Here is a 15,315-nt window from a genome sequence, read left to right as displayed (position 1 = left end):
CGCCACCGCGAGACCTGCGGCGGCGGCGGCGCTAACGGCGCCGCCTCGCCCCCCTGCCTCGTCCGCCTCGTCCGCCTCGGCCGCCTCGCGAGCCTCCAGCTCCGCCTCGCGACGAGTGAGGGCCTGCTGCAGCGCCTGGGCAGCCGGGGGGTGGGGGGGAGTTGAGGAGGGGAGTTGTTGGGGCAAGGAAGGTGGGGCAAGGAGGGAGGGGGGGGGGGGGGGGGGGCTTGGTCTGGTGTGGGGACGGCCCGCCTGCAGCGCGCGGAAGTAGTGGTTGAGCCGCGCCGCACGCCCCTCCGCGCCCGGCTCCGCCAGCGAAGCCACGGAGCCGAGTCGCGCCTGCACGAGTTGGAGTTGATACTCACGAGTCACGGGGCAGCGCGAAACGTCCCCAGCACTCCTCTCGGCTGCTCTCGGCTGCTCTTGGCTCCTCTCGGCCCCTCTCGGCCCCTCTCGGCCCCTCTCGGCCCCTCTCGGCCCCTCTCGGCCCCTCTCGGCCCCTCTCGGCCCATCTCGGCTCATCCCGCGCCGAGCGTCGCCAATAAGCCAGGCAGCGACGCAGCGAGAAGCGCGGCGCCCGAGCGGCCGCGTGATTGTCGGCGATCACCACCGCCACCCGCGCCTTCGCCCTGTGGCCCGCGGCGATCCGCCACCTCCCCACGGCCGCCTGCTCGCGTCGCAGCGCCCTTCGCTGCCCCGCCAACCGCACACACGCCGCGGCGGTGGCGCGGTGCTCCGCAGCCGACGCCGAGAGGGCAGCCCAGTGGCGGAGGCCGCGCACGAGAGACGCGCGCGACGCGGCGGCCGACGCCTACACCACCCGCCCGAATCGCGGCTCAATCTCTCGGCCGAATCTCGCGCTCGGCGTGCCGCGTCCCGCAGCCGCGCCTTCCGGCAGAGCGCGCGATCTGAGGGCGGCGCCGCGCGCCAGCGACGCCAGTGCCGCCGTGCCGCCGCCGCAGCCGCCGCCGCAGCCGCTCGGGAGGCGAGCTGCTCTCCCCGCTGCGCTCGGCCGAGAAAGAGCGTCCACGAGGCGAAGGCGGCGGCGCTCGCCCGCCGACCCGCGCGCGCGCGCACGGAGGCGGCGGCGGCGCTCGATGCGGCGGCGGCGCGCAGCACGCGCAGCACGCCCCGCCGCCGCCTCCTCTGCACAGTCACTGCAGCGGCGTGGGCGAGAGCGCAGCAGCGGAGGCTGTGCGTGCGGCGGCTAGCGGCGGCGCTCCTCCAAGCGAGCAGCAGCGCCCTGCGCGGGTCAGAGAGGGGGCGGGCGCGCCGCCGCATCTCGAGGCGGGAAGCAGCGGCCGCCGCCCACAGCCGGAGAGCGCAGCGCAGCCCGTGCGAGCCGGCCGCCTCCCTCTGCCGCTTCTCGGCCAGCCTCGCCGCCGTGCGCTGCACACACCGCCGCCGCCACGCCCGCACCGCCGCGCGCGGCAACACCCGCGACCGCGCTGTTCGGCTGGCGAACGCGCCGGAACGCGCGTCGAGCGCCCAGCGGCCAAAGGCGGCGACGACCGCCCTCTCTCCGCTCTTGCGCCGGGTGAGGGCGGCGGCCTTGCCAGACTCTCTGTCAGAGAACGCTTGCATCCGCCAGAGGCGAAAAGCCGACGCCGCGGCGCGCGATCGCACCGCGGCGGCGGATGCGGCGAGCGCGCGCCTCATGTCGGCGCGCCGACGCGCCTCCACGCGCAATGCGGCGTACGCGGCGGCGAGTGCTGATCCCGCCGCCAGCTGAGTAGCCCACTGGCAAACTGCTCGGCGAGCCGCGTGTGCGCACAGAGCGCGGAGCGCGCGCCGCGGCGCCAGCCGACTGATCTCAGAGTGCGCCGTCGCCGCGGAGCGCGTGCGGGCTCCCTCTCGTGCGGCGGCGAGGCGCCACTCGGCGAGGCTGCGCGCCAGGCGGCGAGCGAGAGTCGAGTGCGCAGCGACGCGCTCCAGGCGAGAGCGCGACCGCCGACGCGCAGCAAACGCCGCCCACGCCTCCACCGCCTGCCTGCAGCGGCCAGCCGGTGCCCAGCGCGGGGTCTGGCCGGCAAGTGGGTGGGACGCGGCGGCGGCGGAGAGGGCTAGCGCCGCCCGAGACGCGCCTTGCCAGCGGCGCAGCGCGCAGCCGCAGGACTGCCGTGCCGCCGCCATCGCCGCGGCAGACGAGAGCGAGATGAGGCGCTCGCTCCTGCGTCCGCTCCGGCGCCACGTGGCAATCGCGGCCGCGGCTCGCCTCGTGCCGAGGCGAAGGGCGAGCGAGTGCGCGGCCGCCGACCGAGCGGATCTCGCGGTGGCGTGCCGCCGCGCCGCCTCCAGCGCGTCGAAGCCGCGAGCGAGAGAGCGACGGCAGAGAGTGTGGTGGGGGGTCGCCTGCTGCAGCGCCGACCACCGGCGCACCGCCCGCCGCACCGTCCACCGCTGGCTGCGCGCAGCCAGCACGGCAGTGAGGCGGCGGCGCGTCTCCTCCCTCTCCTCGAGCAGCATCTGCCCGCTGACAGCCTTCTCCGCCGCCAGCCGCGCCTCGGCCGCGTCCGCCGCCTCAGACATGCGGAGGGCGAGCGCCGCCTCGGCCGCCGCCTGCGCGACCGCCGCCTCGGCCGCCGCCCTCGCCTCGGCCGCCTCGCCCGCCGCCGCACCCGCCTCCTCGCCCCTCGCCACCGCCTTGCGCCGAGACGCCTCGGCCGCCGCCTCTGCGCAAGCCGCAGCGCGCTCTGCGTCTGCCCGCGCCCGCTCCGCCGCCGCCGCCGCCTCGTCCGACTCGTGCAACGCCCCCAGCACCGCAGTCTCCTCCGCCGCGCTCCGCGCCAGCGCCTCGGCCGCCGCGCACGCCGCCGCCGCCGCCGCCGCCTCGCCCTCCCCCCGCAGCGCCTCACTCCGCTCGAGCCGCCGCTTCAGCTCGCCTGACGGGCAGAGTCCGGGAAAAATCCGAGAAGGGTCCACGAACGCGTTCCCCGGCGAGAGCGCCGCTTGCGGCTCACCCACGCGCGCCGCCGCCTCGGCCGTCGCAGCGTGCGACGCGACGCGCTCGCTCGCCAGCGCCGCCCGCGCCTCCTCCTCCGCCTCCTCAGCGGCGGCGGCCCTCTGCGTCTCGATGAGCAGCCGCCTCTCCGCCGCCGCCTGGGCAACCTCCCGCTCCGCCGCAGCAGCGACGACCGCCTCGGCCGCCTCGGCCGCCGCCTCGCGCCGCGCGCGCTCGGCCGCCCCCCGCGACGCCGCCGCCGCCGCCGCCGCCGCAGCCACGCGCCGCGCTGCGTCTGCTGCGCTCGCCTCCGCCCGCGCCCGCGCCCCCGCCTCTGCACGCCTGCGGTTGCGAGCAGGGGGAGGTGGGGGCTGGGAGGGCGGCGTCGTGCGGTGTCTTCCGAGCACCGCCTGAGTCTGCGAATGCTGCAAACACCGCGCCTCGGCCGTGGATGCGGCGGCACACCCCCGCCGTGCGTGTCGTCTCTAGTACACGTCTGGGGGTGCAAAGATCGGTAGCATCCTGGAGCGCGCGCCTCGACTGGCGAAGCTGCCGGCGGAGCAAAGCGGTGACGATGGTGCGAGCGGCTCCGCGCTCCCGCTGCGCCGCCGCGAGTCGCGCCGCCGCCTCAAGCGCGCGCCTGTGCCTCCACGACTGCTCCGCCGCCGCCTCCTCCAGCTCGGCCAGCCGCCGGTGCGCCTACGCGGTGGCCATACTTCGTGGGTGACTAGTGGTCCTCGATCCGCCTCGAGCTCCAGCAGCCGGTGCGCCGTCTCGAGGGCTGCGGCCGCCGCCTCTGCCTGCGGCCGCGGGAGGGGGGGAGGGGGGGGGGGGGAGGGTTAGTCGGGGCCACACCTCGGCCCCACCTCGGCCCGCACCTCGGCCGCATCTCGGCCAAACCTCGGCCAAACCTCGGCCACACCTCGGCCACACCTCGGCCACATCTCGGCCACACCTCGGCCGCATCTCGGCGAGGGGCGCACCTCGGCTCTCTCCTCCGCGAGTCTCGCCCGCCCCTCCTCCGCCTCAGACGCTGCGCCGTCCGCGGCGTCGGCGGCGTCGGCGGCGGCGTCGGCAGCGGCTGCCTCGGCCTCTCTCAGCGCGGCGCCGAGGGCGGCTGCCGCCGCCTCGGCTCCCGCATGCGCGAGGGCGAGCGCGTCCCGCTGGGCCTCCGCCTCGTGCAGCCTCTGCGCCGTGTCCGCCAGGCAGGTGCCGGCCGACTCGAGCGCCACCTCCGCCTCCCGCCGCGCCGCCTCTGCCGCCTCAACCTCCCCCCTCGCCCGCACCGCCGCCTCCCTCCCAAACGCCTCCGCCGCCGCCTCCGCCGCAGCCGACCGCCGCGCACCCTCCTGCGCCTCCTCCCGCGCCTCCCGCGCCTCCCGCCGCGCCGCCTCCTCCGCCGCCCAAAACTCGTCCCCCAGCAGAGCCGCCTCGGCAGCCAGCCTCCGCCCCTCTTCCTCTGCAGCGGCAACCGCCGCCTCCGCGCGGCGCGCAGCCGCGTCGGCAGTCGCCGCGGCGCGCCCGGCCTGCACGCCGATGGCGAGGAGTGCGGTGAGCAGTGGAGGCGGTATGTCAGAGCCGGAGAGCGAACGAAGAGGCAACGGGCAGGGGAGGGGCAGCGGCCGAGAGGCAGAGGGCGAGGAGGCGAGAAGAGGCAAGCGAGAGGGGAGGGAGGTGATTCGGGAGAGGGGAGCGAGGGCGTAGAGGGCAGGGATGGCCTCCGCCTGCTCGGCCCGCCTCTCCATCGCCGCGGCGCGCGCATTCGCCTCCCCCTCGGCCGCCTCGGCGACGGCCGCCGCAGACTCTGCGGCAGCCGTCGCCGCGACGGCGGCCGCGCGCGCGTCGGACGACGACGCCGCCTCGCTCGCCGCAACCTCCGCCGCCGCCGCCGCGTCCTCGCCGCGCCGCGCCGCTGCCGCGAGCCGGCCCTCGGCAGCCTCCGCACGGGACGTCGCGTCGGCGGCTGCGGCTTCGGCGCGCCCCATCCGCAAACTCAACGCCTCGACCGCCTCCTGGTGTTGCAGCGCCGCAGCAGCAGCCTCCTCGCCCGCCTCCGCGGCGGACTCGGCGGCCGCCCGACGCGTCGCCGCCGCCGCCCGCGCCTCCCCCTCCGCCCTGCGCCGCTCGCGCTGCGCCGCGTCGCCCGCGGCCGCAGCACACGCCTCGGCATCGCACAGCGCGGCTCGCAGCGCGTTCAACTCGACACCGCGCACCGCAGCGCCTGCCGCCTCGCTCTCCCTCCGCTCCCGACGGGCGCGTGCGGCAGCCGCCGCGGCGAGCGCCTCCGCCTCCGCCTCCGCCTCCGCCACCGCACCCGCGAGGGTCGCCACCGCCACGCCCCGCTCCGCCCTCTCCGCCTGCACCGCCGCCGCCGCCGCCTCCGCCATCGCCGCTGCCCGGTGGGCACGCTGCGCTGCCGCCGCCGCCTCGCCCCTCGCGTCAGCGGCGGCTCGGATCGCCGCGTCGCGCTCCACGCCGAGCGCGGCCGCCGACGCCTCCGCCTCCAGCCGCCTCTGCCGCTCCGACTCTGCCGCCAGGCAGCCCGCCGTGTGCGCAGCCTCGGCAGCGCGAGCCGCCGCCGCCGCGTCGCCGTCCGCGTCGCGGATGCTTCGGCTCGCGGCCGTCACCTCGGCCGCCGCCTATGGGGAGGCTCCAAGCGGGGTCCCGAGAGGCCTCCGAGAAGGCTCGCGACCCCTCGGCCGCCGCCTCCGCCGCAGCTTCGAGGGCGTCTGCCCTGGCCGTTGCGGCCGCCGCCTCTGCCTCTGCCGCCCTCGCCGCTGCCGCAGCCGTCCGTGCAGCCTCCGCCTCCGTCTCGGCGCGAGCCGCGGCGAGGGCGGCGGCCGCCTGCCTCTGCGCCTGCGCGAGGGCCGCGGCGTGCGCCTCGGCGGCGGACGACGCCGAGCGGACGGAGCGGCGCTGCTCGTCAAGGGCGGCGAGCAGCTTGCGCCTCTCGCCCTCGAGCTCCCGCCGCAGCGCCTCCGCCGTGGCGGTGGGCGAGGCGCCGCAGCCGCCGCCGAGCAGCGGCGAAGGCAGCGCTGGGGCGGCAGTCCGACTTGGACCCGTCGGAGTCACCACACCGCACGCCGCCGCCATCGCCTCGGCGGGCCCAGCTGCACGTGCGCAGCTCGCGACGCGGCTCGCGCGGCCCGCGATGCCGGGCGATGCGGCTGCCGAGGAGGCGGCGGCGGCGGCCTGCGCGCTGGCGGTGCGAGCGGCTTTTGCCTGCGCCATCCGCTCGTCCCACGCGGCGTCGGCGTCGCGGACGGCGGAGAGGAGCGTGTCGCGCCGCGACTCTCGACGCGCGAGGCCGCTCACATCCCGCCAGCGCGCCAGCAGGCGGGCGAGGCGGCGCCGCGAGCGCTGCGCCTGCGCCCGCGACGAGAGCCGCCGCCAGACGAGCTGCCGCCGGGCGTCCTCGACGCTGCGCCGGAGCCAGCCGTCCCACGCGAGGCGGAGCTGCTGACGGCGGGCGGCGGCGGCGTCGAGCGGCGTGATCTGGGCAGCGTCGAGGCGGCGGAGGGCGGCCGGCAATCGCGGAGCCGGGGAGTAGCCGCTCGGAGAGAAGATCGAGGAGAGTAGATCAGCCATGTGCAGCGAGACACCTGCCTTGAGGTTGGAAACGGCGCCTGTCGTGGCGCGAAAGCACGCCGTTTGGCGGTTGAATTGAAGAAAGATTCGAAGTTACCCCCTAAAAACCACATCATCAGAGAGAGAGAGAGAGAGAGAGAGAGAAAAACCGCCAATGGCCGTTATCCGTTAGTGCGGACGTCGCCGCGGCTCGCCTCTGCCGCGGCGGCTGCTGCGCGCACGCGGCGGCGCCGCTCTCTCGCGAGACGGCTGGCGACGAGGCTCGCCGCCGATGTACGGTGCGCTCGTCCGACGGTCCGCAGCGTGGCGTGCGCGGCGCTGAGCGCCGCTCTGCGAGCGCCTCTGCGCCTGCACTGCCTGTCTCTGTTGCTGTTGGTGGTGGTGGTGCTGCTGCTGCTGGTGCCGATGCTGCTGCTGGCGCGGCGCGGCTGTGCGACTGGGCTCGACGCGCGCGTCGCGAGCGTCTGACGCGGCGGGCGGCGTCGGGCAGGTGCGCTTCTCTCTCGGGTGGTGGTGGTGGTGCTGCTGCTGCTGGTTGTGGTGCAGATGCTGCTGCTGGTGCGGCGCGGCTCTCCGACGCGACTCGATGCGCGCGTCGCGGCTATCTGACGCGGCGGGCGGCGTCGCGGGCGGCAGCGGTGGCGGCTCGCGGGTGGAGGTGGAGGCTGGTGGCTGTGGTGGACTTTGAGTTTATTTCATGGTCGTGTACGGGGACCGGGGGGTCAACCGGGAGGCAGGGGGTTCAACCGGGCGACGGAGGACCGTGGGCCATCGCGAGGACTGCTGCGTACGGAGGACGCGGCAGATAGATCCGGATGGTCTCACCCGGTGGGAGGCACCGAGGCGTCTTGGACGCTCAGCTCTACCTTAAGCTCCTGAGGGGCGCGTGGTTGTAAGTAGTATGACTACAACCCACCACAGACACCCTCCCCCACTCCTCACGTGTGTTCACACCCTCACCCTCTCCTCTCTCCTCTCTCTCTCTCTCTCTCTCCTCTCTCTCCTCTTGTCTGTGCTGTCTGCCTGACTCAGGCACTCAATCTGCCGATGCGTGATTGTGTGTGGGCTGCTCCGAGGGGGCCCTCTGTGCGATCCGACGGGTAGGGGGGCTGTGCCCGGGCGGTGTCCGGTGTGGAGTCCCCTTCTGATCCCGCCTGGGATGTTGGGTGTGAGGTCGTGGAAGCTTCGATCCCAAGGGGGGGAGCCGAGCCCACTCAATAACCAACTCTCAGGGGCAGTAGGTGGGCGAGCCTCGAGCGCGCTCATCTCGATCGTCAAGACGTTGCTACGCGCGGTCTTCCGCGGGGGGAGCTGCGTCGACGGGTGCGGGACCGCGGCGCAGCCAGTGCCGTGGCGATGCCTCCGGCTGTTTGCGGCGGGCGGCTTGCTGCTCGCTGCGATGGCGAAAAACTCGTCTCGCCACACGCCAAGGGCTTATGCTCTGGCGAGACGTGAGGCGCATGCGCCCAGGAGGGGAGGGGGCATGTGTAACGACACTGCTAGAGATGCCTTTCGGGGCCCAGAGATAAAACTTCTGTGATGCCATGCGTGACCTAGTAGTGTCCCCAGCTATGGGCGTGTCCACGTTGGAGCCAGGTGTGGTGTGGGCGCGAGAATAGCTCCGCCGTTCATGGAGGCAACCGATGCGAGTCGACTGGTGTGTGTCGTCGTGGTTTCGTATCAAGAATTCTCTCTCCACATCATCACCACCACCACCACCACCCACCGCGAACACCACCACCACCACCACCGATTATTGACCACCACCGCCAGACCACTTGAACGCCGTGCGTGGGGCTCCTGGCTCCTGCCCGTGTCCGGGTGTGGAGATGCGAGGGTTGGGGGGTTGCCCCTCTTTATACCTACACGATTTTTTTTGACGGCAGGGGCGGTCATGGCCGTCAACGACGCACCGCCGCCGCCGCCGGGCGTCATCCGCTACCGTCAGCTGTGGGTGAGCGACGACGGCGTCACGCACCTCGCCGAGCGCCGATTCGGAGATTGTGTGCCACATTTCTTGTTGGCTTCTAAAAATCTCTCCGATTCGGAGGGCTGGAGACGATCGATGGACTTTAACCAGCATCACCACCACCACCACCACCACCACCGCGCGACCACCACCACCACCGACCACCGACCACCACCACCAGACCACTTGTGACTTGAACGCCGTTCACGTGGGGCTCCTGGCGCCTGCCCGTGTCCGGGTGTGGAGATGCGAGGGTTGCCCCCCCTTGCCCCACCGCTCTTTGTGTGTGTGGAGAACTTTACCTTACCTTACCAGACGTCCAGACCACCACCACCCACACCACCACCACACCTGCACAGTCATGGCCAAAAGCCCAAAACTCTGGCAAAATAAATCATGAATGGGGCAAAATAAATCATGATGGGGCACCGAGTGGAACACCCTGAGGGAGGCGGTGTAGAGGATGTAGAGATGTAGAGCGCTGTAGAGTTGTAGAGATGTAGAGCGCTCCGGAGCGCTGTAGAGCTGTACAGCTCTACATCCGCCGCGGGACGAACTGCCTGCGTTGTAGAGCGATGTAGAGCGCGATTTTGTTGTAGAGTTTGTTGTAGAGGCGCTCTACGCCAAACCGCCGGGAAGGCAGTGACTCAAAGAGGTCGAGTCGCACTAATGGGGTGTCTCCGAGCTTACTGGAGCTCTGGTGGACGGCCCTGACTATCCCTGACACACAGAGAGTCACTCTGACGGCACACAACTCACCCTATAACTGCGTCATGACCAGCCTGCCATGCGTCGCTGGTGCCGCATTCGTCGCAGTGCTCCTTTAGCAGGCGGTGGACTGTCGGCTGCGAGGACGGTCGCATTTGCGCGAGGCGAGGCGAGCATTCAGACGCGTTGCATGCGCCATGCCTCGCGCCAGCGCGTGCGGGAGCTCCTGGCTGAGCGTTGAGTCCAGGCGAGTTGCGCTGGCCACTATCGCTACGCCGAGCCGAGCTGACGCGCCGAGGCGCCGGCCAGTCGCGGCATGCCACAGCAGCAGCGGCACCTGCCACCCATTGGGCGGGCAGATGCTCGACGCGGCTCAGGCGATGAGCAGCGTGGTTGGCGCCTTCTGCTCCGGATCGAGATTGGCTCGCATCTCCCAGATCTGCGACGACCCGGAGATTGAGTGCGACATCCACGCCACGTACCAGCAGAAGATCATCAGCTCGCGGCCTGCGTACGAGGTCAGCCCAGATAATCCAGCCTTCAGCCGAGACGTAGCCAGTGTGAGGTGCGACTAGTCGTGCAGTTTCAGAATCGAGGTTTTTTCGAAACCAAAAATCAACCGTTGAGAGTTGAGCGAGCTGTCACAGCCAATCTGTCCGCCCCGCGCCCCGGTCACCCTCAAGGGGGTAGCTCGAGGGGGTCAGATGACTTGTATCTGAGGTGAAGATGTGGCTCCAGAGATGTATATAGAGGGAGCGGACCGTGAGTTGAGGAAATCGAGGGACGCGACCCACTTCGCCACAGACGGTCCCGCGCCTCGCCCCTAAGACGGGTACACGACCGCGGCTCGTGTGCGTGTACCCGTCTTTGTCCGGAGTGAAAAGTCCAACGCGCTCGTCGGTGACGGCTTCCCTCAACCTGCGCCGCGCTCGGCGAACCTCGACAGCGCTTTCGGTGGCATGCAGCTCTTTGCGACAGAAGCCTGGAGAGCAGCTCCTCTGCTGCTCACACACTCTGCACAGTTGACACAGCCTATTGTGCGGCTGCCACAGCTGTGACAGCGATGGGCTCGCCCTCACTGGCCCTCAGTCACTTGTGCTGCGGCTTGTGTGAGCGACACTGCTCGGCGACTGCCGGCACACTGTGAGACCATGGGTTTGAGGTTAAACCACGCTACCAGCGCTTGGTCACATCGGCCCCGAGGTCAGATCCTTCTACTCTGTTGATGACAAGACTTGTCTACTGGCTGGAGCCGAGCAGGAGGGCCCAGCGCACAACCCCTGGTCAACTCTCAGGGGGTCCACACCCCGTACGCATCTTAAACTACGGATGGTCTATGTATGGGTATGTGTGCACCGGCAACAGTCTGTACGACCGCTGAACCACCTTGTAGCCCTCGCGCACAGCCATCACTGCAGCCGCGCCGCTGCCGCCCCGCATGCCGCCCTCCCCGCCCCATCGCCATTTGTGCCACTACGTACATGAATGAGCTCCGTAACCTTGGGGCGACAATGAAGAGAGGTATACGGTACAAGCCGTTTCCGTGGCAACACTTATAGCAGGTAGAATTCACAGGCTTCTGATCTTTAGAGCGACTTTTTGCCACGAATCCACCGTGTCACATCATTGAGACCAGCATCGAATGCACTGCGCATCTCTGGGGTGGGCTCCTGGTTTTGCTTCTGCGATGTTTGCTTCCAGTCGGTCAGATCATTTGCATCGAGCTCGCCCAGCGCAAGCGGTATCTCAAAGGCGTGGTCTTCAATCGCGTACAGAGCCACCAGCACAGACTCCTCGGCAAGGCACTTGGTGATGTAATTCGACGCGCAGTTGCGTAGCTTTCTTCCGACAGCAACCACTTCACTCGACTCTGATAGGAGGCGGAACGTGAAATTACCAACAGAAAAGTTCGGTGCGTCAGCTAGCCATTGGAATGGCACGCTCTCCTTACCTTCGCGCACCCGCGCCTGCGCCTCTAACAGCACGTCTAGTTGGTTAAACAGTACCCTGGGGTGCAGTTCCAGCCACTGCAACGCTTGCTGTTCGTCGTCCTCCAGCACGGGGCCGAGGACGCCTGCTGCAATCTCTTCCAGTGGCCCAAGATTACGGAGCTCATCCATGCGGTTAATAGTCGCTTGATGCACATTGAAGTAGTCATGGTAGCGGATGAGGTACTGCACATGTGGTGGCACCTCCTCACCTTGCAACTGGCAAGAGGAACGATTTGTAAAAAAAAGGAGAGACTTGGCGGGCGAAGCAAGCAGCGGCCACAGAACAGCTAATTCAACGTACGTCCATACACCCAAGAAATGCCATCGCCGCCGCCGCCGTCCGCCTCGCCCTCGCCACCGCCTCCCTCGGTGGCAGCGGCGTCCAGCTCTCCGCCACTGTCCTCATCCCCGTCAATGGACTCGACCTCGAACGCATGCGCGACGTCGAGCGCGCCGCCCGGGGTTGCCTCCTCCACCCGAGCATGCAGCTCATCCTCCGTCACATCCACAGCTGACCAGCAGTCCATCGTGCAGGTACAGTCGTCGCGGGCAGGTAAGCGACGGGCAGGTGCACACGGAAGCCGCAAAAATCACACGGAAGCCGCAAAAATGCACACCGAAGCCGCAAAAATGCACACCGAAGCCGCAAAAATGCACACCGAAGCCGCACTTCGCAAATTTGCAAAAAAAACCATAAGAGTGACACTCTGGATTTCGGGTGACACAGGTTGCATGGAATACAGGCAACCCGCGGGGGGGACGGTGCCCGGGGAGTTCTACAGAACTCGCCCCTTGCATGCAGGCGCATGTTGAACACATTCTTTCACTGCATTACGATGCATTCTATGCATGCATTACACTGCATGCAACCACTGAGTGCATTCGGCTGCATTAATTGGTATTGCGTGCTTGGTCGCATCTAGGTGCATTGCGATATACAGCGCATGCAGAGCTCATCTCGCTGCATTGTGCAGGGCAGGAGGTGAGGAAATGATCACGCATGACAACCCCCAACACGTCCCAGGGTCCCAGCTTCCCATCCACATCCCGCGGTCCCGACTCCCCTTACACTCGGACGGCCTGCCATAATCCCAAGCAATCGATCCACGCACCCTCAGTTAACGGCGTCCGTCGTGGACGGGGCAGGCGCGACCTTCGGCGTCTTCGCAGGGTTCTGAAGGTTCGTCTCCGCGTTCCCGATGGAGCTGCTGACGGCGGGCGGCGGCGGCGTCGAGCGGCGTGATCTGGGCAGCGTCGAGGCGGCGGAGGGCGGCCGGCAATCGCGGAGCCGGGGAGTAGCCGCTCGGAGAGAAGATCGAGGAGAGTAGATCAGCCATGTGCAGCGAGACACCTGCCTTGAGGCTGGAAACGGCGCCTGTCGTGGCGCGAAAGCACGCCGTTTGGCGGTTGAATTGAAGAAAGATTCGAAGTTACCCCCTAAAAACCACATCATCACCACCACCACCACCACCCACCGCGAACACCACCACCACCACCACCGATTATTGACCACCACCGCCAGACCACTTGAACGCCGTGCGTGGGGCTCCTGGCTCCTGCCCGTGTCCGGGTGTGGAGATGCGAGGGTTGGGGGGTTGCCCCTCTTGCTACCTACACGATTTTTTTTGACGGCAGGGGCCGCACCGCCGCCGCCGCCGGGCGTCATCCGCTACCGTCAGCTGTGGGTGAGCGACGACGGCGTCACGCACCTCGCCGAGCGCCGATTCGGAGGGCTGGAGACGATGGACTTCACCTCGACAGGAGGAGACGCGGCGATGCAGTACGTGCGTGCCTTCTCCAGCACCGACGACTTTTTGCTCACCGGCCTCGTCATCACCCAGCAGGTGGGTGAGAACCCGTGGCACCACTGCCCGTCGCCCCAGTTTGTGGTGACGCTGGACGGCTCGTTGTACATCAGAACGTCCGATGGAGAGGTCACCACCTTCTCCAAGGGGGATGTGCTGTACCAGGACAACTCGGCCGCCCACCCGCTGGCGGCGCGCGGCCCCAGCGGCGGAGCGCCCCGCGGAGCGCAGCACTGGAGCGGTGCGCAGGGCGGGCCCTGCAACCAGCTCGTACTGGGCGTGGCGCCAAAGGTGTTCCCTGCAGCCGGGCCGGGCGCGTGGTGAGGCTGTTACGTTCGCTGTTTTTGCTTGTCTTACCGGATGCCGATGGAAAAGACTTAATTATTGGTCGGCGGCACACCGCCGAGATGCTGTGCTCACACACCTCACACGCGCTCACCACAGACCGGCACTAGCTGTGACACAAGCGACGATAGCGATGGAACATGGGATCGGCAGCTCTAGCTGCCGGCAACCTCATGCTCATCAGACGTAGGAACGTACACCTTTGCCTCTCATGTACCAAACCTAGCGCCACAAATTGTCAACGGCCGCTCCGCCTGCTCCGTGCTCGCCGCTCCCACCGGCCGCACTGGCCGCTCGGGCGGCAGCACGCGCTCGCTGCAGCTCCCGCCCGTATTCCTCGCCGATGCCGATGATGCCTGGAAAGCGCGGCTTGCCGTCGCCCAAGGGGGCGGCGAACCTGTTCACACGACGCGCTGTGAAAGGGCGCCGCTCACGCGAGGAGGCCGCCTGCGCGAGGGCGAGTCGCGCTTGAACGTGACGGTGGTGCCGGAGGGGATGGGCTTCGCCTTCCAGTCCCAAGAGCACGAGAAGACCGTGCCGGGAGTCACCCTGCAGTCGGAGCTGTTCCCGATCACTTTGAGGCGCAGCGAGGCGCGCACAGAGGTGCCGTCGCCCATGTTGGTGCCCAGCACCTCCGCCTCCGCGTCCAGCCACTCCTTCACCTTGAGCACATCGCGGGAGCGGCCCCTTCGGTGCCGCGACAGCGCCCGCCGCAGCACGAGCCCCTCGCCGCCCTCCGCCAGCACCGCCTCCATCAGCCGCTTCACGACCGCCTCCTCCTCGCACCGGACCGCGCCAACCACGAAACAGCGCGCCGCCGGCGGCGCACGGGCCGGAGCGAACGGTGGCGTCGGCTCGAGACCTCGCGATCGCGCGACGGCAGCGATCGCCTCGTCTGCCGCCGCGAGGCGGGCGAGGAAGCCGCCGGCCACTTCGGGCGCGTCGTACACCGCGAAGGAGACCCCGTCGAAGTCGGACCAGACCTTGCTCACGGCGGAGAAGCAGCCGCGCCCGCTCCACAGCTCTCCGTCGAGCTTGAGGTCGGTCGGCAGCAGGGAGGCCAGCTCCGGCGGAGGCTTCACCCGCCGCTCCGCCCCGCCCTGGATGCCGCGCATGCGAAACACGGTGCCGTCCCACAGCGAGCGGAAGCCGTCAAACTTCTCCATCGCCACGAAGCCGCGGAGGTTGTCGACGCCGGGCCGGAGGGCCACCGCGAGGGCAAAGATGCCGCACCTCTCCTCGCGCGCCTTATCCACCTTCCACCGCTGGTCTTGCTTGTGAGCCTGCGAGACGGTGGAATCCGCCGCCTCGAGGTTGCACGGCGTCTCGTAGATGGTCACGCCACGATAGGTCGGCTCCAGGTTCACCGCGTACTTCGCCGCCTGGGCGTCCCACCGCACCGCTGTCCCGTAGCTACCAGTGCGCTGGGGTCCGATGAACTTCACGCGCTGGTGCAGCAGATCGCCGGCCGCCCACGAGGAGTCGAGCGTGCACTCAAAGCTCGACGACGAGCCGCCGCTCGAAGCCGCCACGAAGCTGCCGTTCAGGAAGCAGCTAGTCCGTCGCATCCCCTCTTCCGGCGCTGCGCCCGCGCCCGCCCCTGGGCCTCCGCTTGCTGCTGCTGCGGCTGCCGACGACGATGCTGCCGCCGACGATGCTGCCGCCGGCCGCGGTCGCGCCGCCACCTTTTGAGCGCACCATCCGTCGTCCGAGTCGTACTCGCCGGCGCGGACCAACTTCCTCTCTGGGACAGCAAGCCGCTTGTCTGAGGGCTCACCGCCGGTCTCCAGCCTGAGGATGCACCGCTCGCCGACAGTCTCGACGGTCGCCTCTCTCCCGTTCAGCTCTTGGCCCCTTTCCGAAGTGAGGCCAAAGATTCGGACGACGTCGCCGGCGGCGAGCGCCATGCGGCTGCGATCGCAGGTCGGGCGGTCTGCCTGGTGTCAGTCGAGGCGGGCCGGCGCCTGC

The 15,315-nt window shown here is 69.6% G+C and overlaps 3 protein-coding genes across 3 annotated transcripts in view; 1 reads left to right on the top strand and 2 right to left on the bottom strand.

The window, feature by feature from the left end:
• Nucleotides 1-6,172, bottom strand: part of EMIHUDRAFT_96197 (hypothetical protein) — a gene marked incomplete at both ends in the record, with an annotated part of 9,861 nt that extends 3,689 nt beyond the window's left edge. Inside the window, 6 exons of the mRNA XM_005770864.1 lie at nt 7-135; nt 2,380-3,283; nt 3,483-3,640; nt 3,670-3,741; nt 4,174-5,580; nt 6,014-6,172. Of these exons, the coding sequence (XP_005770921.1) occupies nt 7-135; nt 2,380-3,283; nt 3,483-3,640; nt 3,670-3,741; nt 4,174-5,580; nt 6,014-6,172 (2,829 nt within the window). The remainder of the gene's footprint in view (nt 1-6; nt 136-2,379; nt 3,284-3,482; nt 3,641-3,669; nt 3,742-4,173; nt 5,581-6,013) is intronic.
• A 6,767-nt stretch (nt 6,173-12,939) lies between these two features.
• EMIHUDRAFT_196792 (hypothetical protein) lies at nt 12,940-13,506 on the top strand (the record flags this gene model as incomplete). The annotated part of the gene is made up of 3 exons (XM_005770863.1): nt 12,940-13,155; nt 13,252-13,322; nt 13,470-13,506. The coding sequence occupies 3 exons, from the start codon at nt 12,940-12,942 to the stop codon at nt 13,504-13,506; spliced, it is 324 nt and encodes a 107-aa protein (XP_005770920.1).
• A 63-nt stretch (nt 13,507-13,569) lies between these two features.
• On the bottom strand, nt 13,570-15,254 carry EMIHUDRAFT_196791 (hypothetical protein; the record flags this gene model as incomplete). Its single annotated transcript, XM_005770862.1, has 3 exons — nt 13,570-13,744; nt 13,822-14,901; nt 15,046-15,254. 3 exons carry the CDS (start codon nt 15,252-15,254, stop codon nt 13,570-13,572), a joined length of 1,464 nt encoding a protein of 487 aa, XP_005770919.1.
• Nucleotides 15,255-15,315: the final 61 nt, after the last annotated feature.

This window comes from Emiliania huxleyi (assembly GCF_000372725.1).
Source record: "Emiliania huxleyi CCMP1516 unplaced genomic scaffold EMIHUscaffold_4, whole genome shotgun sequence".
Taxonomy (NCBI): domain Eukaryota; phylum Haptophyta; order Isochrysidales; family Noelaerhabdaceae; genus Emiliania; species Emiliania huxleyi.
This window is presented reverse-complemented; position numbering and strand designations above follow the sequence as displayed.